Source organism: Sinocyclocheilus rhinocerous, unplaced genomic scaffold, assembly GCF_001515625.1.
Source record: "Sinocyclocheilus rhinocerous isolate Xijiao unplaced genomic scaffold, SAMN03320098_v1.1 scaffold364, whole genome shotgun sequence".
Taxonomy (NCBI): Eukaryota; Metazoa; Chordata; class Actinopteri; order Cypriniformes; family Cyprinidae; genus Sinocyclocheilus; species Sinocyclocheilus rhinocerous.
This window is the reverse complement of record NW_015659024.1, coordinates 487,768-510,950: the sequence shown is the minus strand read 5'-3', so window position 1 is coordinate 510,950 and position 23,183 is coordinate 487,768. Positions and strand designations below refer to the sequence as shown.

The 23,183-nt window shown below is 37.0% G+C and overlaps 1 protein-coding gene across 1 annotated transcript in view; it reads left to right on the top strand.

The window, feature by feature from the left end:
- Positions 1-23,183, top strand: part of LOC107723263 (fermitin family homolog 2-like) — a 65,714-nt gene that overhangs the window by 20,309 nt on the left and 22,222 nt on the right. Inside the window, exons 3-4 of the mRNA XM_016531830.1 lie at positions 10,269-10,502; positions 20,258-20,386. Of these exons, the coding sequence (XP_016387316.1) occupies positions 10,269-10,502; positions 20,258-20,386 (363 nt within the window). The remainder of the gene's footprint in view (positions 1-10,268; positions 10,503-20,257; positions 20,387-23,183) is intronic.

Below are 23,183 nucleotides of genomic sequence, written 5' to 3'. Positions count from 1 at the left end.
GATTCCTACACTTTCAGTATTTGAGGAGACATGAAAAACAGCGCATACCGCAGGAATGGTATAACGGAAAATATTAGCGGTTTTGAAACCATGAAATTTTCAAATCGCGGTATACCTTGAAACCGGTAATCAGCCCATGCCTAGTCTGGATATGTAATTTACATTAAAATATGACATGCAGTTGCCCCCCATAAAGTATTTTAATGCAAAATATGTTAATGAACATTAAAAATCAAGTGAATCAAAAGATTTGATATAGTCATGCAGCCCTAATTGAAACATAAAACAAATAAATGACATGTATTTTTTTTTTTACTGTTTTAGACTATTTGCTTTTAAATATCAATAAAATGATCATTGCACACCGTTATTGTTGTTATGCCTTGCAAACCTAAACTTTTTTTTTTTTTCTCCTGATGTTAGCAATTACTGCTGAATTTTGTTTAAATAAGGTAGCATTATCTTGCTGATAAATAAGGTGTTTTTTTTTTAAAACTAATTATAGTGTTTGAAACTTGCAATCATTTTCCAGTAAAACTGTTTATAAAATTTGTAGCTGTGAATAGCACATTTTAAATATAAAAAAAAAAAAAATAGTGTTTATTGGAGAAAAAAAAATAGCACTAATATTTTATACTGACATATATACTGGCCCTTCATGACCAGCACAAAAACCCTTACTGTTGAGTCCTGTTTCACAGTATGTTACATTCAAGGAGAGCATTCATTGTGGATTTAATTGTGGTGTATTGTGCCATTCACAAATGCAGTTTATTGTCATTAATGAAAAAAAAGAGGCTGCATTCTTACAACAGTGTGACACTGTTATTGATTAGCAGCGCAGCACAGGACGTGCATTTGAGATTTGCAGGGCGTTTTCTTCTTCTATCTGGTCCAGCCTCACACGTGTCTGTGTGTCCATGGGTCTCTCTGCAGTACTGGAGGTCTCCGGCACTGTTAAATGCGTCTGGATGCGTGTGGATTCGTTTTGTTCCAACATTACGTCATCCGCTGGCAGCCTGTATTTTTAGCCAAGAAATGCAATTGGCTGGCAACTAATTAAATTACAGCCCTCTGTTTAGGCTGTTTGATGGATGGTCAATGAATGGCTGTTCTTCCAGCACTCCATCTGATGGCGGGGCAGGACTGGGGCGGGACAACCAATAACAGTCCAGCTGAGGAGGGAATTCACTGCGATTTATCGTGCAGCCCTAGTAGTAGCAATAATCTATTTACTGCCTTTATTTAAACACATTAATATTGTATCAGTAAAATCCAGTATTGATCAACCCCTAATAATAAAATGATACATAAACCAATTTCATTGCATATATGTATGTATTGAATAAAGCATGTATTGAGTTTATTAAACTTGAATCTGAAGTACTTGATTTATTTTGTAATTGTATGGGTTTGTGCTGTAAGGACATACAGTATTTTATTTATGCAGGTCTTACATTTTTAAATGTGAAAATTCTGCAGATATCTGTTATTGTGGCTTATTTTGTAAATTGAGGCGCCAGTCTTGAATAAAATGGTGGTCCAGCCTCACACGTGTCTGTGTGTCCATGGGTCTCTCTGCAGTACTGGAGGTCTCCGGCACTGTTAAATGCGTCTGGATGCGTGTGGATTCGTTTTGTTCCAACATTACGTCATCCGCTGGCAGCCTGTATTTTTAGCCAAGAAATGCAATTGGCTGGCAACTAATTAAATTACAGCCCTCTGTTTAGGCTGTTTGATGGATGGTCAATGAATGGCTGTTCTTCCAGCACTCCATCTGATGGCGGGGCAGGACTGGGGCGGGACAACCAATAACAGTCCAGCTGAGGAGGGAATTCACTGGGGATCCTCTGGAAAAAGACACACTGTGTGTGTGTGTGTGTGTGTTGAATCTGTGAGCGTGTTTATTCCATAGCTTGGGCACGGTGTTTTAATGACTCATGTGGATGTCGGTCAAAGATGAAATCATACTATTCCTAAAAATGGACTGGCATTATTTCATTTAAATTCAGCCTAGATGTTTGGCACAAGCTTGGCCGGATGCTGTTCGGGGCGAGTCCGCACGCTGCTGTCAAATGTTTGACCGAATCACTAGCTGACTGCTCCACCCATAAAGAGATCCATCTGCATCTGCCTTTATTCCCTTTCCAACACGGGAAGGAAGGACTAAGAACACACATTTAATATATAGATTTTATGAGTAGTAGCTAGGGCTGCACGATAAATCGCATGCCTTAAAAAAAAAAAAAAAAAAAAAAACCTTGACATTAAGCAGTTTCATATGCTTGTCCTTTGAACTAGTAAATTAGTCACATAAAAAATAGTTGTTCAAAAATTTTTGTGGTGTAAATAGTTTATTCAGAAGTAATGTTTTCATAGGCGTTCTATCAGCTTGTAACACCTTACTGAAGTCATTCCACTTAAATTAGCATTGCAACACAGTGATGTGGTAGTTTGCAACAGCAGTGCTGTGCTCCGATTAGGGGTGTGCGATATCACGAGTTTCGATCGAGATTGAAATGTCTCCACGATCTGCTTTTGAAGAAATATTGCAGTATTGCGCTACAGCACACATTCTGTCAGTTGCAGTTCTGGTGCCTCCGTCTCAATATACTGTACTACGCCACATACATTCACATCAGATGTTAACTCTGCGGTAGAGTTACGCTCACGGGACACTGCACTTCACAATCACAAAAGTACATTAGCAACTGTTTGGTTACCCACATTCTTCAAAATAACTTTTATGTTTAACAGAAGGAAAACTCATTTAGGTAGGGCCCTATGAAATCAGTTTTATTTTTTTCCCAAATTCCGTTTTTTTCCATTTTACTTTTTCTGGATTACGTTTTTGTTCCCATTTTAATTTGTCTGGACTCCTTTTTAATGATTAAATTAAATTTTATTAATCAAAATCATGTTTAAGTAAAATCATGAAACTTATACACTTTAACATCAATTTATTAAAAGCTTAATTAAAATTACATGTTTAGGGCCCTATGAAATGTTTTATTTTTTCTCACCTTATGTTTTATTGTTACCATATTCTGTGTTTTGTCTATGTCTAATTATTTAAATGCATAAAGCAACTTAATTTATTGACATTTATTTTTACAATAGCCTTATGAAATGTTTTTTTTTTTCTTGTTGTGTTGTGTATTTAATTTTTTTCTGGTTATTAAATGAAGGCATAAAAAATTAATTTAATTTATCTTTTAATTAATGAAAATTAAACAAACTTTTTTTGCCAAACAAAGGGGATTTAATATAAAAATTGAAACATGGAATAATTTTTGTGTGATTATTCCTTAAAAAAATGAAGTTTTAATAATTTTACTAGTAGTAGTGGCATTACGTATGTTGTATTGAACATAGTATTATATTTCTTGCACAATGTCTTCAAGTTAAACCAAACTTTTATTTTGACGGGTTGCCATGAATACCTTTAAATTTCTGTGTGTATATGATATGATGGTAGTTTTACTCAAATGAAATGGTAAAATGATCATGAAGTACTCTCAGAGCAGTTCTGGACATGTTGTTCATGTATTTATGTCCTCATTTATTTTTATCTTTACTCACTTTGGCCTAAATATCTTCCATTGTTTTCCATTGTTTTGTATTGTGTTAGCTTTTAAGGCTTTTAAAAAAAATTGGGAAATTAGTTTGGCTGTACTGCTCAGACAACTTGCAAAACAGTAAAACCCAACATGACAAAGAATCGTGATTAAAATCATAAATCGTGATTTTCCTGAAAAAAAAATCGCCCACCCATAGTTCAGGTCATGGAAAAAAGTAAGATACATGCATGTAGTTAATGAAAGTGAAATATTTGCCTCCGAGAAGAAAATTACATGCATAGTTTTGGAGGTTTATAGGAATCGTGTTTTGTCGTGTTTTTTTTTTATTTTTATTATTATTATTATTATTATTATTTTATTTATTTATTTATTTTTCAAAATGATGTGCTAATGTGCCTTTACTTGTCATTCAACATTGTGCTTAGGAGAGCAGTGGTCAAGTTCAAAACTTGTTTTCAAACCGCTTGTTTTCACTAAACTCTATTGCATGCCTTCAGAACATATACACTATACACATGATTCTCATCCAGAATAAGTTTTTTGTTGTCACAGTTGCCACCATCATTTCTGCAGCAACATGCATTTGCTGCTTTTGATCATTAAGACATCCACAGGTGAGGAGGTGAACATATTAAAGGGGTCATATGATGCTGCTAAAAAGAACATTATTTTGTGTATTTGGTGTAATGAAATGTGTTTATGCGGTTTAAAGTTAAAAAAACACATTATTTTCCACATACTGTACATTATAAATCTTCCCACATAGTGAGGTAGATATGTGGGGGCGTGTTCGAACGAGCCGTTTTAGGTAGGTGTGGCTAACTCTTAACTTTTATAAAGAATATCTCTTTGGATTTGAGACTTTAGTCTTTGCAACTTTACAGATCTTCTTTATGCACCAAGAGCTTGTAACACTCCAAAGAGAAAGGAAAAAATGAAATCGCATCATATGACCCCTTTAAAGTGTGTTTTTGTGAGTAATAGTCAACCTGGTCTTACCAATGGGCTTGATTTTTACAGTTGCAGTCAGTGGAGAATGCAAGAAACGCATTGTCCTTAACAAAATTCATACAGTATTCACTGGAGCAAATCTACTACTTATGAACTTGTTTGCTTGTGAATGAATTCAATCAACACAGTTTTATTTTTGAACATTAGGTGTGCATTATTATTATTATACAGGGCTCGCAAAATCGCTAGCCCGACGTCCCAGGGCTAATGTGTTTTCCAATCGGGCTACCAAAATGTATCACCGTCCTGCCCGACGGGCTATCTTGAACAGCGATATAAAATTCCTAACTTGATTTGCGTTGTTCACTAGCTTGTAGGGGTGAAACGGATCGTAGTTGATCATTTGCACTTGTTTCTAAGTCTTGCCGATTTAAACATTCGAGCGTTTTAAAACATTCGTGCCTATTCGGAGCTAGCGCGCTGCTTTCTGCGTGAACTCATTCAAACCGCGCACAGAGAGCGCCGCGTTTCAGACAATGCGCATACATAGAATTGATTCCTCTTTCGCATATCCTTGCTTCTGAATGAACACATACACACAAAATTATCTCAAAATAATTCTCTGCAAGTATTCTCGTAAACACAGTCGGTTATGTCTTAAGTGAACGTAAACAGAGGAGAAAGAAATCTCAAGTGCATTATTATATTGGATCCGTGCATTCGGTCTTAAAGGGGCAGCAGCCTATTGACACCTGCTGTTCCATAAGCGCCACCTGCTGTCAGAGAGTGACATTTGCATCTCATTCACAAAGCTAAAATCAGACCATTCTGTTTTTGCTTCAAATTTTGAAATTATACAATCCAAATAACATCTATTTAGCATCTTTTTTGGATAGTAATTCAAATGCAGTGGATGCCTCTGATTTTAAATAGAGCACAGGCAAAGCCTTTGTTTAAATGAAGAGATTTAGTTGTATAATTTTTTTATTTGATTTGGGATTTGTTTTACAATTTCAAGTTAGTTTTATTATTTAACATTTCAATTTCACAAAGAAATATGCAGCATTTTGTCTGAGAAAAAATCTCATTTTATAAAAAATAAATATATAAATAAATTGTAAGAAAATTTTATAGTGTAATATGTATCGTGAATTTTATCGCATTGTAAGTTTAGTGAATCGATACATCCCTATATGCTACTAGTTTTTGCTGATCATGCTGATTTGTCCACAATAAAGTTCAGCCGATGTCTTTTTTTTTATTCGGGCTAGTTAAATTCATTTTGGGCTACCAAAACCTGAAGAATGCCTGCCCGAAGGGCTACCAGGGATTTTGAAATTTTGCGAGCCCTGTTAATATAATTTAATCCTATGCCATATTCTCCTTGAATAATATAAAAACGATAGAACATTTGGATTACATGAGAGCATTAAGAGTTGTAGACAAGTTTTCTAATGCATGGATTAGTGTGCTTTAGTCAGTGTTGTGACCACATTATTAGAAATGGACAAATATAAATTATTTAAAAAGTATTAATTTGAAACTCTGCAAATTCATTTTTATGTCTATTTGTTATCTATACATTTTTAACATCTTTATTCCTTTTTTACGGAGGCCTTCACATTAAATATAAGCGTAAAAGTCTCATGAATTAGGAAATAAATGAGCACATTTTATTAATTTGTTTCTTTTTGTTAGAATGTAAGCATGTTTTACTAATTCTTTCCCATCTATGATTTGGGGAGAACTGGGAAAGTCCATTTCTCTTTTTCTTTGCAAGCCCTGAAAAAATGTTTGCAACCGTTTGTAGTCTAGATCAGTGTTTCCCAACCTTTTTTTAGTCGCGGCACCCTTTGGAAATTTTAACAAACTTGTGGCACCCTACAAAATTAATTTTGTCACAATATTTGAATTTCTAACTTCGATATGATAATTTGAAAAGTATAGATATTCGGTACAACAGGGAAGAACTGCAGAATATAATGTCATACAGATATTTTTAATATTATTAAAAAAATGTGTCCAATCAGTAGGCTCATTTCTAATGAAGAGATCAATTTCTATGACAGATTTTAATGTAGGCTTTTATACATGTGTAAACATTATTTAATTACCATTATAACTAGCTATCTCACAAATTTTTGCTCACTCAGTGTTTTTTTAATTTTACAGTGGGGTAATTTTTGTGCAGTAGCACGAGATTGCTTGATTTCAAACTTTGAATTGAATAAAAAATGACAAGTAAGCAGTCAGTAATAAAATAAGAACAAATAAAGAAGTTAATAATGATAGCACAAATACGACAGGCCTTCGAATTAAATAAATTGCTTTTTAGTTTTTCAGGTAGGTCTAACAGTAGGGTTAAGATATTTAAAAAAATTTTTTTTTTTTTTAGCAATTATGCAAATAATGTTTAGTCCTAGACAGCTATTATTATCAGAACACGTGAGCATAACATAGCGGTTAGCAGATCAATGAATGAGAGGGCAGCGTTACCAGAGTTGCCCATATACCACACCATGTTACAACACAGTAGGGCTATTGCAGACGGAAACAATACTGTACTACAGAGATGTTTCCTGTCGCCTTGATTTCTGAGTGGACTTTGCTGTTCCGATGAGCATGAACGGTATACGAGTGGAGCGACTGAGCGGAGCGCACACGCATAGAAGCGGGATAAAACGCAGAGCGTCACACCACGTTAAAGTGAAACCTGAGCGGTGAACTAATTTTCGGCAGCCGAAATTTCGGTGCATCTCTAATTATTGGCGACATCAGAAATGGATATTATATAATAGATGCTTTTCTGAACATTTTAGCAATTTAAAAATATTTTTTTAAACCGCGGCACCCCGGTTGGGAAACACTGATCTAGATGATCTGGATTCAGTGAACCGTTGGATTTTTATTTATAGGCAGTTTAGTCCATCTGGTGAGGAGATGAAAGTTTATTTAATCTTTAAAGTGCATGCTGATGTTTTCTGCACTACAGTTTAGCTCCATGCACCTTACTGGCTTCCAGGCCTCTTTCTGTGGATCTATAATACATCCTCAGGATTCATCTACAAGATGTAATCGAGCATAGAGGACAGTGCTTCTCTTTTGAGCGATTCTATTAGTTCTTGAAGTCTTTTGGCTTGTATCAATTTTGGCCATATCGTCCAGCCCTATTTAAACACAAAGCTTAAAATCCCACAGAAGATGAAAGTCCTGGACCTACAGAAAACAAGGTCGTCTAAAACCGTTCTAAGAGTTCAAACTAATTCTTTCTTTTAGAGTTTGGTTGGGAAGAGAGATGGTGGCGATCCACTCCCTTACGAAAAAGAAGTTTATTCAAGTGTGCTATTAGTATGATCTGGATTCAGTGAACCGTTGGATTTTTATTTATAGGCAGTTTAGTCCATCTGGTGAGGAGATGAAAGTTTATTTAATCTTTAAAGTGCATGCTGATGTTTTCTGCACTACAGTTTAGCTCCATGCACCTTACTGGCTTCCAGGCCTCTTTCTGTGGATCTATAATACATCCTCAGGATTCATCTACAAGATGTAATCGAGCATAGAGGACAGTGCTTCTCTTTTGAGCGATTCTATTAGTTCTTGAAGTCTTTTGGCTTGTAAATATTTTCCTCGTTCTTCAGAGATGATTGTAGACTGTCAGCGTTGTCTTTTATACTGTTATGTTGTTATGGAGATGGAGATGGTTGGCTAGTGAACGAGACGCGGTGATTGATATGGGATCAGTGTGTCTTTTTGTTGGGTGTGGAGGAGAAAAACTGAGTCAGTGTGTTTCTGTCTGTAGATAAATGCTCACGACAATGACATACGTGGACCGAGTCCGAGAGAAGATCGGAGAGATGTTTTGAGAAATCGATAGTCGCATTCATTGTTTTGTCCTGATAAAATAAGAAAGAAGATTACAAACTATATCACTTAAGTTTTTCTTTTTCAGAAATAAACTTCAGCCCATAATCCTTTCAAACTTTCTGTGTCATCTAACAAAAAATAAACCTAACATCAGTGATGGAGAGACGCCACTGGTCCAGCCCACATTCATTCAAGCCCCAGGCCAGTTTGATTGGTTAATTATTCACGCCACAAACTCGATGAAAAAGTGAAGCCAGTCGAGAGCGACACACTCCTCAATCACTTCTCATGTCAGCTTTTTATGCTGCTTGTCAGAGTGGTGAGACTGGTTGCTAGAATTAGTGTCTTTTAGTGTTGTCAAAAATATGATTTTTCGATACATAATGATACTGAAATGTTTGAGACCGTTTCAGTACTCATTTTTCACAGTTTTGATATGCCATCTGGGCTCTCATAGTCTCTCTTCTTTCTGACAGCAAGTTGACACACACACACACACACACACACACCGTTGTGTATGTATTGTAATTATATAAGTATATAGTCCATTGTACTGCGTGTTTTTAGAGTGAAGCGTGTCATTGGATTCTTGTGATCCAGTGTTTTCAGCTGCTCAGAGTGGCTCGGTTCACACAAAATAAAAGTATCTCTATGAGACTGATTTAACATTGGTTACTATGGCAGCAGGTTTACAGTTATTTAGTATGAATTTTATAATAATTTTATAAAACCTTTTAAAAGTTTTAGCAATGTTGTTGTGTGTTTTTGTCACTTTTATTAGGCTTTTGTGTGTGTATGTGTGTCCATATAGCTTTTATTAAATATTATTTCAGTTTTTGTTATTTTAGTACTTCAATGTAAACACACACACACACACACAAAAAAGGAGAAATCTTTCCTGGGCAACTATATGAAAAAAATGTTTCAAGGTTTTTTGTTTGTTTGTTTGTTTGTTTTTATATTTTGATTTATATTGTTTATTTATTATTATTTTTTTTTTAGGTTTAGTTAATTATAGTAACAATGATAGAAACTTGAGCTTCCCTGCAATTTTCCACCAACAGGGTTTTGAGAGATTAACTCTTTCAACTGAAGAAATGAAGTCATATTTATTGTAATTTTTACTACTCTAAAGTAAAATAATATAGTTATTAAATATAAATTTTTTACAGTGCAGTTATATTACAATAGTACTATATTTCTGTTTAATAATAATAATAATAATAATGCGATTATTATTATCATTACTATTATTATAGTTTGAATTATATACTGTTAAAATTTTACCCCATGGTATTGAATATCAATATTTTTCAAGGCATTGTATCAAAGTTAGAAATTCCAGTTTCTTGACATCTCTGGGCTTTGACTGTCCCTCGCGAGCGCTCCTAAACAAAAATACAAGTGCAGAGCCCTGCGTAGTATGCTGGGTGCATGTGATATGTCTCCTGGTTATTATGAATTGGATTCTTCTTCTGCAGTCCACTTCCTGTGTTGTTTGTTTGCAGCTGTTAGAGGAAAAGCAGGTCTAGAGTATCAGACTCCGGTTACAGTGTGAATGTGGAATAAAGAGCGAGGCTTACTCACACATACAAACACTTCTCAGCGTTTCACTTCCAACTGCTCCTATTTTTGGCCCGTGTGCTCGAGCCTCCCGATGAATGCTTGGCCTCTTGCTTTCATCCAGACCAGAACACAGCCCTCCAGTTTGGCAAGAGCGGCTTTCACACACACAAACACATCTGAGCTCAATCGCATTGCCGTGTTTGCAGCCAAATTAGAGGCCAGTTTTAGCTCGGTTGCTTTTCATCCCTCCCTTTCCCAGTGTTTGTCAATGTGATTCCTAACCTTGTCATATTTCTCTTTACGCAGATGTGAAGAAGGACTGGTCAGATCACGCGCTGTGGTGGGAGAAGAAGAAGACCTGGCTGCTAAAGACGCACTGGACGCTGGATAAATACGGCATTCAGGCCGACGCCAGGCTGCTCTTCACGCCGCAGCACAAGCTGTTGCGCCTGCAGCTGCCCAACATGAAGCACATGAGGGTGAAGGTCAACTTCTCTGACCGCGTCTTCAAGGCCGTGTCCGACATCTGCAAAACCTTCAGTGAGTGCTGCTGCCTTCCCTAAAATATTACTCAATTTTTTCATAACTCCATTAGCCTAAATCAATCTCCCCACTGGTCGTGAAGAACAGTAAGTCAGGATAATTGTGTTATTTTGCTATACATTAGAGTGCATTCACCCTTCAGTGCTGAGAACAGATGTAGGCTTTGGTAGAGAGATGGCGCTAAATCAGAATACAGCGACCGTTTAAAGGCCCCCTTAAAATGGACTGACAAACACAATTGTTTTCATGTGCTGATGTATTTCATATTGACCAGTCCAAGGGCACATGCTTTTTAAAAAGCCAATAGCCTTTAGTTTTGTCACACCCCAGCTAATGTTAGCCTACTAAAAACTATAATAATAAAAAAAAATATTGTGAAACAATGCATTATGCAATGATAAACATTTAAAGCACTAGTGTGCCATGTTGTAGTCACTAGTGGTCATTTCATATGGGTTTTTAATAGTTGATGTGGATCATCTTAGAGACGGATGATTGATATAATGTCAATATATATGATTTCAGTCAGTTTAATGCTAATAAAAACAACATTTATTTAAATCACTTTAAATTATTTTGAAAGTTAAACATTTTGGTAAAACATTTTTTTTTACTTTATTTATTTATTTAATATATATATTAGGGATGTTAACGATTCACTCAACTCACGATTCGATTCGATTCACGATTTTGATTTTACAATTTGATTTTTTTAAATAAAATGAGATTTAAGACAAATTATAAATTAAATGTGTCCTTTTATTATTGCTTGGACAAAATACTGTACGTTTCTTTGTGAAATTGAAATATAACACTATAATAATATACTAATATAGCACTTGTAAATTATTGCTCTTTTGTTGGTTTTGATTGCTTCTGTTGTCCTCATTTGTTAGTTGCTTTGGATAAAAGTGTTTGCTAAATAACTAAATTTAAATATAATGTAAATGTAAATAACAAAACTAAATTGAAATTTTAAAACATTGCGTTAGTAGCGAAAAAGGTCGTGGGTTCGATTCCCAGTCCCCTCAGACATACATTCATATAAACTCCTACCCCTAATTGAATCATGATTTGTTTAGCATCTCAACCGATTTGAATCGTCACATATTTGAATCGATTTTCAATCGGCTCACGGTTAATCGTTACATCCCTAATATATATATATATATACATATAAACACACACACACACACACACACACACACACACACACAGGGTTCATACGGTCACGAAAAACCTGGAAAAGTCATGGAAATTTAAAACGGCAATTTCCAGGCCTGGAAAAGTTTTGGAAATGTATTTCTCAAATCTCTGTATAATAGAATTATGTTTAATCAGGTCCTGAATTTCAGTGTGGGATTGCGCATATATTGCATACTTTGCATAGTTTTACTCATTCCCGCAGCTTTCAAGTTTGAAATGAGGGGAATTCCTGCACACATTTATTCAATACAGCATGTAGGTTAGATGAGTAAATAAATCCACACGGACTGTCAGATTAAATCAGTCTTTCACTCAAAGTGGCTTCACATGTCGTCTGCACTACAAGAGACTTTCACTCGCGTTTCGGGACAGTTGACAGAACTGTCACTTACCTAATCAGGTCATTGTTGCATCGTCACAAAAGTGTATCATTTGCACATTTTTTTTAAAGTCTTTTTAAGCCATTCAGTACTCGCATGCTCCAAAGGCAGTTTTCTGTGAACTCACAGTCACATCCAAAGCGCACGCATATAAAGCCGCTTCGAGTATCATATCGAGTTATTTTTCGCAGCTTGTTGCGCTTATATATACACAAATGTTTTTTTTTTCATAATTGTGACATATCCAAGTGAAGCAGCTTCTTGAATGAGAAAAACAAATTTATAATTTGCTTTTTGAAGATATATGCATTCAAAATGTACAGTCTCTCTACTAGGGCTGTGCGATTAATCGAAATCGAATCGCAATCGCGATTTGAGACGTTGCGGTTTGCTACTCGCAAAGCTTGCGATGTGGACGCGATATTACTCTGTTCCAGAGCATATGCATGACTGCCAGCCTTACTAACCAATAGAGTGAGCGCACCTCCGTTCTCCTCAATCAGCACTGCTCTAGCCAACTGTGTAAATGCCCACAATTAAAAAAAAACAAAAAAAACCGAGAGCGGGGGGGAGAGAGAGTGTGGGATTATGGCGTCTACAGGGTCAGATCGATAGTTAGGCAAATTAATACTAAAGAAAAACTTATGTAATATGAGATTTCTTCGGCTTCGAAATGACACCCACCAAACAAAAAAGGTAACGTTAATTTGCAAGAGCTGTGTCACAACACCAAGAGCTCCCTTATCAGTTCTGCTTTCAGTACTGGAGAATAAAAGATACATTCTTAGATGTTTGTATTAGTACATGAACGTTATCTTGGACATTTTATCTCCCCAACAGATTCTAATTTGAAAGAAGTTTATAATGCATGTTCGCTATTCCCAATTCAGAAGACCGCGCACACAGCCTGCATCTCTGAATGCTTCTCATACTCGCTCCTCTCTGCCACACACACGCAGCCTGTCTCGTAATGCTCGGTTATGGCCCTTTCTCACAGGACGCGACATGCCTAAAATAAAATCTATGGATTAAAAAAAGCACTTCATGCTTTTCACCATATTAATTAAAAAATTTAACCTAGATAAATGTGCGCTATTAGGCGCATATCTGATCGTTTGTGCCGAGAGTGGAAGCTGAAGCGCGCTTTGCTGAACATGGAGGCGCCAGCACGATCTCTCTCACTTTTTTTTTTTCTTAATAACACTGGTAACTAAAAAATGCACTGTCATTTTTGCTTATAAAGGTAAGAGTATACATCATTCGGAACTGCAATGGTCTACTTTTATTTGTGTGCACTCACAATATCAACAAAATTTAAAAAAAAAAAAACTTTTGTAAAAAAACAAACAAACAGGAAAACAAACGATGCGCATTTTGCGTCTCTGATCTCAAATAGGCAGAGTTTTCAAAACATTTACCGGGAGTTCTATTTGGATGCCCCGTTTCTATTGGTCGTGCGGGTAATCGTCACAGAGCACAGCGGCAAAAGTTGAACAATTTAGAACTTTGACCGCGGCGTGCGCGCAAGCTCACCCATGTGCGCTCCGCTGCATGTGTGCTTTGGTCAACGCAGCAACAAACCGTCCTTGCGCGGCGCAAGACATTGAAATTAATGGGTTTCATAGCGCTGCGCTTTCCGCGTCCTGTGTGAAAGCCGCTTGCAGCTCCGCACCGCAAGTCTCCACAAGCGCATCTGGCAGTATTGACGAGGCTTGACGCACGCGCGCAACCTGTGTCAACTCGCGCCTGGCTCCGCGTGTAAAACAAGTGTCGCTAATTGTCACTTGGATGAAATGAAACATTCAGCACATTTTCCACTTGTTTTTAAAATCCCAAATAATTATAAATATAAATAAATTAGCCTATGTAACCTATGTCATACTTTAATAATTGACTAAAGTAATACAGTTCTTTATTTACACAAAATAAACTAATCTTTCCTATGAAATTCTTATAATAATCGTGAATCGAATCGAATCGTGAAATCAAAATCGTGACTAGAATCGAATCGTGACTTGAGTGAATCGTTACATCCCTAGCTTTAATGTAAACTATAATGGTGTCTACTGGTATTTGATGGATTCTATTGGTGGGATGTAATCTGGCAGATGGGAAACAATAGAACAACAGTAATTCCTATTGGAATAATGCCCAAAACACACTACAAAAAAGGAATTTTGTAATTGTTTTAATGGAAACCATAGGAATTTCTGTGGTTTCTATTGTTTTTTTCAGCAGGGTAACGATACCCATACTGTGCTGCTCACTATTGACAATATTAAGTTGAAGCTTGACTTTGCAAAATTAAAATCGCAAATCAAATCGCAATATCTGTCAAAAAAATCGCAATTGAACTATTTTCCCCAAATCGCACAGCCCTACTCTCTACCACCAATACAGATTATTTCTGATGACATCAACACATCCGCTTCTCATCAAATTGTCTGTCCAATCTGAAGCGTCCTGCCCACTACACTAAAAAGACGCTGAATCTGTGGCTGAAATTGGTGAATGGTGTACTATATAGGGGATGAGGGGCGGTTCAGATAAATATGCTTTCTGTTGGAGAAAATGACGTCTGTTTTCATGTCAGTGGCACGTGAACCACCACAGCACACACACAAATCCACCGACAGGATCACATACAGTGGATGATATGCATGCGTCACACAGACCGTAAAATGTATGTATGCATGTATTTTTTTCTGTAGTTACAGTTTCATATTAAATCTAAAGGGGGGATCTTTTAAAACAACTGTCACTGTCACAATCTGTCAGATGCAGCTTTGTCACACTGTGGAGCTCTTTGATCCCACCCTGACTTATTGTTTCAATCAGAAATATGTCAAAGCATCGAGAAAAACTGCTCCTCAAATCACTTCACTAGAACTTTAATACAAAAACAATGTAAACACGCAGAATGCCACAATACCTTAATTACACCTAAGAGTACTTTACTAGCCAAAGTATCCCTATACCAAGTAGCATCGTGATAGCACCTTTAATATATTGTTATTATGAATATTGGAATATCATTACCAAAATAGTAGTTCTGAATGTATGTTAATTAATTCACATTCATACAGCATTGTAAGTTCCAGTTAAACCGGTCCTCATATTCACAACAAACCTGAAGGAAGAATTGCACCACCAAAAAATGTCATTTTAATTTTCAATTTGAAGTTATGTGTTCAATAACTAATGTGAGCCCATGGAAGAGCTGCTTGTGCGGTTTGCTGTTTTTTTTTTTTTATTGCTTAATGTACATTTGGTTTGCTGTTTAACATGCATTACGGAGCAGTTTGTGTTCTTCTAGTCCATCTGCTCTGATTGTTGGTCTGTGTACACATGCATCAGACGGATATCGTGTTTGCTGTTACGTCTGGTTTTGTTTACAGCATCTCAAGCCATGCGCTTCTCTTCATAAGGTGCTCACAAGTTGTCGGTTTCATTCTGTTGCGCTCTTGTGTTATCTGTAAATGGACCTAATGCAGCATTTGGCTCAAATAGTACATGATGGTACATGATGATGCTGATGATATTTACTACTGTGCATCATTGTACTACCATTTGGAAAATGCTGTGGCACTGCTGTTATTTTGAGGATCAGGGACGGCGATGAGACCGTAAACCCCGGTATACCAGTAACTAATAATTGAGTTTGTTAAAGGTGCACTTGACCACATTTCTTGCTTTTTGGTCTTTTGACTGGTCTTTATTATTTGTTAAACACACTGATCTGTATTTCATAGCATAGATAAGACCCAGCATGCCCTTGAACTGCTCCAAATCCTGTTTCATAAACAGTTCTTATCAGTGTAACTGGCTGATGTTAACTTTTGTTGTGTCCATATATAGAAAACAAGGCCTAATGAGCACTTACAGGTTGAATCCTCTCCCTGTCAATATCTGCAAAAAAAGGATTTCGACCAGAAAAGAAGTCAGATGACCTCCTCTCTCAAATTGATTTGAATTGATCCCGACTCTCTCTCTAACTCACAAACACAAAAATAGCATGAAATGTTGGTGTTTACATTTATTATTTATGTGAATACTTCAGTAGGTCAATAGGATTTAGTTTTGAACGTGACCAAAATAAAAAATTGTTACTACAGCATCACTAGAACATTTCCAAAGCAAAAGGCTGCATTTACACTGCACAGTGTACAATGCACAGATCCGATCTTTTGACCCACCTGTTTTCATTCGCTAGACACGACTAGGGCTGTGTTCAATGCATCGATACGACGATGTATCGACACATACTACTTGACGATACGGGTATCGATACTGCAACATGTGCGCAGCCGTTGGAAGCGCTTAATTTGAATACAAGAACAGCGTTTAAAACGGAGTGGAAAAGTGCAAGTTTTCTAAAAAAATAATGAATAGAGTATAATATATAGGCTACTGCAAGGTTTAGGCCCAATCCCAATTCTACCCCTTAGCCCTTCCCCTTTCCCCTACCCCTCCGTTTCGCGCGTTCACGTGAAGGGGTAGGGGTGTCTCAATTCTCTTTTGGTTGGAGGGGTAGGGGTAAGGGGAAGGGCCAGACAGCCCTTCAAACGAAGATTTTTCGGGACCACACTTCAAACGAAGGGGTATGAATTATCTCAGCGTAAACCCGCTTCAGGGGCAATATGGCTGCCCGAGCGAACAAAAAGACACATAAATTTAAGCATTTTTGGCATTAATAAAGATTTTAACGAAAAGTAATCATTTGTTTTATGTTACATTCAGTCCCCCCAATAATTAGAAATCGCTAAACCCTTTTCTCAAATATTGCCAATTCGAGAGAGAGAGAGAGAGAGAGAGAGAGAGAGAGAGATGAAAGTTGCGTGTATATGCGCGTCTGTGCGTTTCTTTTCCTTTTTAATTTTAATAGTAAACCTCTGTTGTGCAGCACTTTGTTTGCCTTCATCTGATTTCCAGAAAAATTAAGAACATTTTATAGGGCCCTACTATTGTTTAAAAAGGACCCTATACAAAAAAAAAGAATGGGTTTAAAATACAGGCATGTGGTTCTTAATTTCTTTTTATTAATTCACTATTTGTAAACTGATGTTTACTGTTAATTTTTTAGAAATATCAATAGCATTTGTATTAAAACTATATTCACTGAATGTAATAAAAATAAATCGAAATCGAATCGAATCGGGATATCTGAATCGATACCCAGCCCTACTTTATATGTGTAAAGCATATAAAGTGAATAAATCTGAATAAAAGCTGATTGAATTGGCAAAACCCAGCATCATAGGATCGTATATACTGGTTTATTGACTCTTTTTGAGTCGGAGTGACTGTCAGGCGTCTGAAAGTGAGTTTTGATTGAGTAACTTGTAGATCTGTGCTGCTTGAGCCACGAACTGTTTCAGACGCTTCAGTCCGATTTGGTGAACTGGTTCATTCAGTTCACTAAAAGAACCGGTTGAAAAGAATGATTCATTCAAACCGGACATCACTCTGAACCAGGCTCTGGATTACAGGTAATAATGTTGTAAGTAATGTCCAGTTTCTTGCACAGACCAATCGTTTCGCTTCATAATACCTCAATATGTCGTCAGGAGCCACAGGTATTAATTTTGTGTTGCCTGATATGATTTTTTTGACTCTCAAAGTGACGGTAGCCACTGACCTGCATTCTATGAATCACCAAGGACCACGGCTAAAAATCAGCTAAAAACTTCTTTACTGTTCTGTTGAAGAAGAAAAAAGTCGCCTACATCTTGGATGGCCTGAGGACGAGTAAATTAACAGCAAATTTCTGGGTGAACTATTTGTTGAAGTATCCATCGATGCAAATAGTAAGTCTTAGCGGCCTACATTTATCATGGCCAGGGTGAACATTTGTAGAATCCAGTTCTAGAAGATTTTTGGTGTTTTGTGAATAGTGTTTGCCATGCAGTAGTCACCACCACCCAGCAGGTGAATTTTAACCTAATTTAGACCTGTTATGTGTGAACTTTTACTTTAGGTCTTAAACTGAAAATGGTTGTGAATACCTGTGATGTGAAGTGTAGCTCTTGAATTAGTCTGTGTGATCATTCAGAGGCCGTATCATTGTTCAACGCTGGCTTCATAATGCTTAATCTCTCTGGTGGTATCAGTTGTTCTGTGGGTCTGGTGGGCGTTTTCTCCTCACGTTACTGTTGCTTCTCATGTGATGCATGAAATAAACTGGAGTGTGTGTAGTATTTTCCTCTTAGAGCGAGTGGACTGCGTTTCTCCAGAGCACTTCGCCTAACACAAGAACTGCCCGTCAAAGAAGAAGTACAATGAGAAATGTGTGGTTTCTCAGTCAGAGCGTTCTCTACGAGTGTCTTGTGAGTTACGGCTGTTTGATTTGGGAGCGATTGCTCAAGGATCTTCTGTTTGTTGATTGGAATTTCAGAGGAGGCGCTCGCTCACTCCCAGCACTCCAGCGACCTGCTGCAGTTCGCTCACATATGGCTGTAAAAGGGCAGAGTCTGAGACAGAGAGAACTTCCATCTGGTAGTTCTTAAAACCTCTGGAATGCTTTTGCTTTAGTAACACAACTAAACAAGCCATTCCTGCCAAGCCATGAAGCCCCTCCCCAACACACTCCGTCACACTCGTTTCCTCGCTGTGGAAAGAAAATCCAGGGAGTGCGAGTCGTCCTGCCATAGTGCTTTAAGTAGTGGAGAATCAAACTGCAAGAATTTCAATAAAAAGTAATTTAATGCTGAAACTGTCACCGCCGATTACTGGCAATGGTTTTTTGAATGTAAGCCATGAAGCCCCCCCCCAACACACCCCGTCACACTCGTTTCCTCCAGGGCTGTGGAAAATCCAGGGAGTGCGAGTCGTCCTGCCATAATGCTTTAAGTAGTGCAGAATTGAACTGCAAGAAATTCAATAAAAAGTCATTTAATGCCAAAACTGTCAAAGGCAATTACTGGCAATTATTTTAAAATATGCTTAATTCTGGATGCAAAAACTCTCTTGGACTTTCATCATGTACTTATTGGAGTTGTCTTCTCAAGGGTTCTTAAGATCTCTGGTCTGCTTTAGACATCTGATGTCACTGGTTAGGGCCCTCTGATTTCCAAAATGTGGAAAACGCTGATGAAGTCTAGTCATAAAAATGGAATTTACAGTATAACACGCTTTGTCATGGAATTCAGCCAATGTTTGCCAAAAAAAGTATAACACGCTTTTGCAGAGAATTCAGCCAATGTTTGCCAAAAAAAAAAAAAAAGGTTACATTTTCCATTATGCCTTCATTTCACTGTTTTTGATAATAAATTTGTATTAAATCTTAAATCCAGGAAAATAAAAAAACTCCTCAGGATTTCATGGGAAAAAAGTTTCATAGGGCCCTATTGTTGTTAAAAAAGCAATATAATAATAATAATAATAATAAATAAATAAATGAAATGGAATGCAGAAAATTTTTTATAGGAGCACAGAATTTGGGAGAAAACATTTTTTTATTTTATTATTTTTTTTTTTTAAATAAAACAGACTTCAAAGGGCCCTGTTTTTTTCTCCTAACATGTAATAAATTATGAAATTAATTAAATAAGATTTATGATTTTAATTAAGTAGACATTATTTTGATCACTTAACATTTAATTTAACCATTAAAATTTAATTTGGGGAAAAATAAAATGTATTTTATAGGGCCCTGTTTGTTGGATAGACTTTTTTCCCTCCCTGTGCAGAGTTTGAGGTCAGCTTGGAAAGTGTGATTTTATCAAAACTATTGAATATTGACAAAATTTCAGTAGTACTTGCACATGCAGAACTTTTATAATTTTTTTAATTAATACTATGTGGAACATGTCCTCTAGTAGCGAAACATGGGATCTTTAAAAACATCAGATACCCTGATATGATGGGAGTCTAATGAATGAACGTGCTCAGCCCTGTAAGCATTACATCATGGCCACTATAGGGGGAATCATTGCTGATTGCAAGCATTCAGAATAGAGAATAAATCAGATTAAGCCAGTTTGTTTTAAAAATATACATTAGATGTAGATATGTATGAATTATAATGTGCCCATTTTCTTTTAGACTTATTGAGACTTGCATGTGTGTCTGTTTCTAAGTCTCCATTGCATGTCTTTTTCCTGTTGAAATGACCCTGAGTCTGAGACGTCTTGTGATGATCCTGACCATTAATTCCCTCTTTCATAGACATCCGGCATCCTGAGGAGCTCTCCTTACTCCGCAAGCCCCGCGACCCCAAGAAGAAGAAGAAAAAGCTGGAGGAGGCAGAGGAGGAGGCACTGGAGCTGGAAGGACCACTGCTCACTCCTGGATCAGGTACGTCTCAGATCACCATCACCATGTGTCTGTGGACTGTAAATAAGTCCTCTGACAATGTTAATGCACTGGTCTCTCTGTCACGTCATTAAATACTCAAACTATCTATAAGGTCCACTTTAGGAAATGGTAGTTTTGATCAAACACCGAGTGAGCTGCCTACATAAGTCATGGAACATAATATGTCATTGGTTTTCAGTCCTAGTCCTGAGGTCCAGGTGCACTGCACATTTTCTGTCTCCCTTATTTAACACACCAGATTCAGATCATTATATTGTTTGGATACAGCTCCATGAACTGCACTATATGGAAGCCCGTTTCCGCCACTGAATAAAAAAAAAAAAAAAGGTTATTGCGACTTTTTATCTCACAATTCTGACTTTTTTTCTCGCAATTGCGAGTTATAAAGTCCAATTTTGAGGGGGGAAACAGACTGATATGTTCTCAGAATTGCGAGTTTATATCTCACAATTCTGAATTAATAACTCGCAAATGCGTGTTATAAAGTCAGAATTGCGAGATATAAACTCGCAATTCTGAGAAAAAAATTCAGAGTTTTGAGTTTATATCTCGCAATTCTGACTTTATAACTCGCAACAATTTAACAACAGTTTATTAAAATTGTAACCAAAGCTATTTTTAAAGCTCTATGAAATCTGTTTTATTTTTCTGGATTCTTTTCTCATCATTTAATTCAAGTTTAATAATCAAAAAGCATATCTAATTAATCAATTTAATAAAATGTTAACAATTTAAAATACATTTTTACAATAAAAGGACACTCTTTGTCAGGTTTTATGCCTTATTAAATCATGAATCCAATATTTCTGTCATAAATTCTGAGATTCAGTCCTTATTTTCAACATCGCTGATATCATATGGCACTTAAGATGTGCTAATGTAAAATGTCCAGTGCTCTGGGTCCCCTAAACCGGATTGAAAAAGTTATAAGTGCCCAAGCAACTCAACCCAATTGATTTTAATAGAGTTTGACAAAGTAATAGTACTCCTCTCTTCAACAAACTTGAGGCATCGTTCATGTCCGTCACCCAAATCATGCAGGTGGGGTTACACGCTGTTAGTTCGAATCGCAAACCCAAGTATGAGCAATACATAGTGATGGTTTACTTGCACAACTTTGATTGTCGTGCCACATCGCTTTGCTTGTTTGCAGAGTAGACTGTGTTTGATGGTTTGGAACCCATGAAGCTCCATAATGGTGCGCGTGTAGTTGAAGAGCAGGAAAACAAAAGGGTTGTTATGTTGAAACAGTGCTGAAATGAGAAATGTGTGGGTTGAGAGCAGCGTCTCATTTGCAGGCCTGCTGTTCTCGCTCAAACTTCGGAGCGTGAATGGTTCAGATTCCTCACATATTTGGTCACGCTGCCATTTTGAAACAGAGCAGCTACATTGCAGAGCACCCCACACATGATGCGCTAAAATCCATTTAAGATGCACAGAGGACAGACTCCCATCTCCTCAGGTCGACATGAATAGGGTCTGTTGTCCCAGGGCCCCTGTGCGATGCATCCCCCATGCAAACTCAACACGCAGGCCAAAACGCTTGTGTCTGGGATCTGTTCTCCACTTGTTCCTTCATTACGACTATTTAACCTCATGATGATCCTCATTAAAATAGTGCAGGACTCCCGATGTTTAGTGGCCATAAAGACTGCACAAAGGCTCTTTTAGGAAGGAGAAAATGTAACGGGAGCTGCCATGAGTCGTTTTGGTCCACAACGGGAAATGAGCCAAAGACCCGCCGCTTGATCTCTTCTCAGAAGGATTTAAGTATGAGTCGCCGTGATAACGACATGAGCAGGACATGAGCAGGACATGAGCTCCACCCATAAGTATTGTTGTTCCTATCCCTTCGTCTACGGATCTTCAAACAAAACAATCTGCTCTGGAAGTAGAGCTCTGTCCTCCTCTGTTCTGTATCTGGACTTTCATATGCACATTTATGCATTTAGCAGATGCTTTTATCCAAAACAGCTTACAGAAGAGGAACAAAAGCCATTTGTCAAAGAGCCTACAATATTTGTAAGATATAATGCCTTGTTTATTAGACAACTAGACTAGGAAGTAAACTAGAATAGAGGAGAAACACAGATAATTTATTATTATTATTATTTTATGTATGTATTTATTTATTTTGTAAGATATACACTAAAGGTACAAATACCATGCTCTTTAGACAGACTAGAAATGTTAGATCAGATATTAATCTAACATAAATTGAAAAATAACTAGTTTAAAAAAAAAAATTTACTGTCCAGTAGGCTTGCTGCGATAGACGGTTTTTTCGGTTATACCGGTGTTAAGCCGCAACACCGGTTACGTCATTTGCCTACCGCGGCACCGCCCCCCACCGTTGTTTAGATTTTTTTATAGTAACAAAAATAATTTAGCCTAGTTCAGTTAGAGGACAGATACTTTTAAAAACTAAACGCTCAATGCAGCGTGCCGAACCGTGCACGAACGGCAGTGCACCACGAAGCAGGAGTCAGATTTTATTTATCAGGTGAGGAGAGTGAGTCGAGCTGACTGACTAGAGTGAGGAGAGAAAGACAAGATGATGGCAGAAGATTGTTTAGAAAGGAAATGCAAAGGCGCCTGTTTGGCAATATTTTAGATTTTGAAAAGCCTATTGATTGGAAGTTTTTTTAATACATTCGTTTCTTATTTATTTGGTTCCACAGTGTTTGCTGATTACTTTATTTAAACTTTGTGTATTTTATTTATTTTATTTTACATCAAGGCGTATATGCCGTGCCTCCAATCTTTCTTCTTTGTT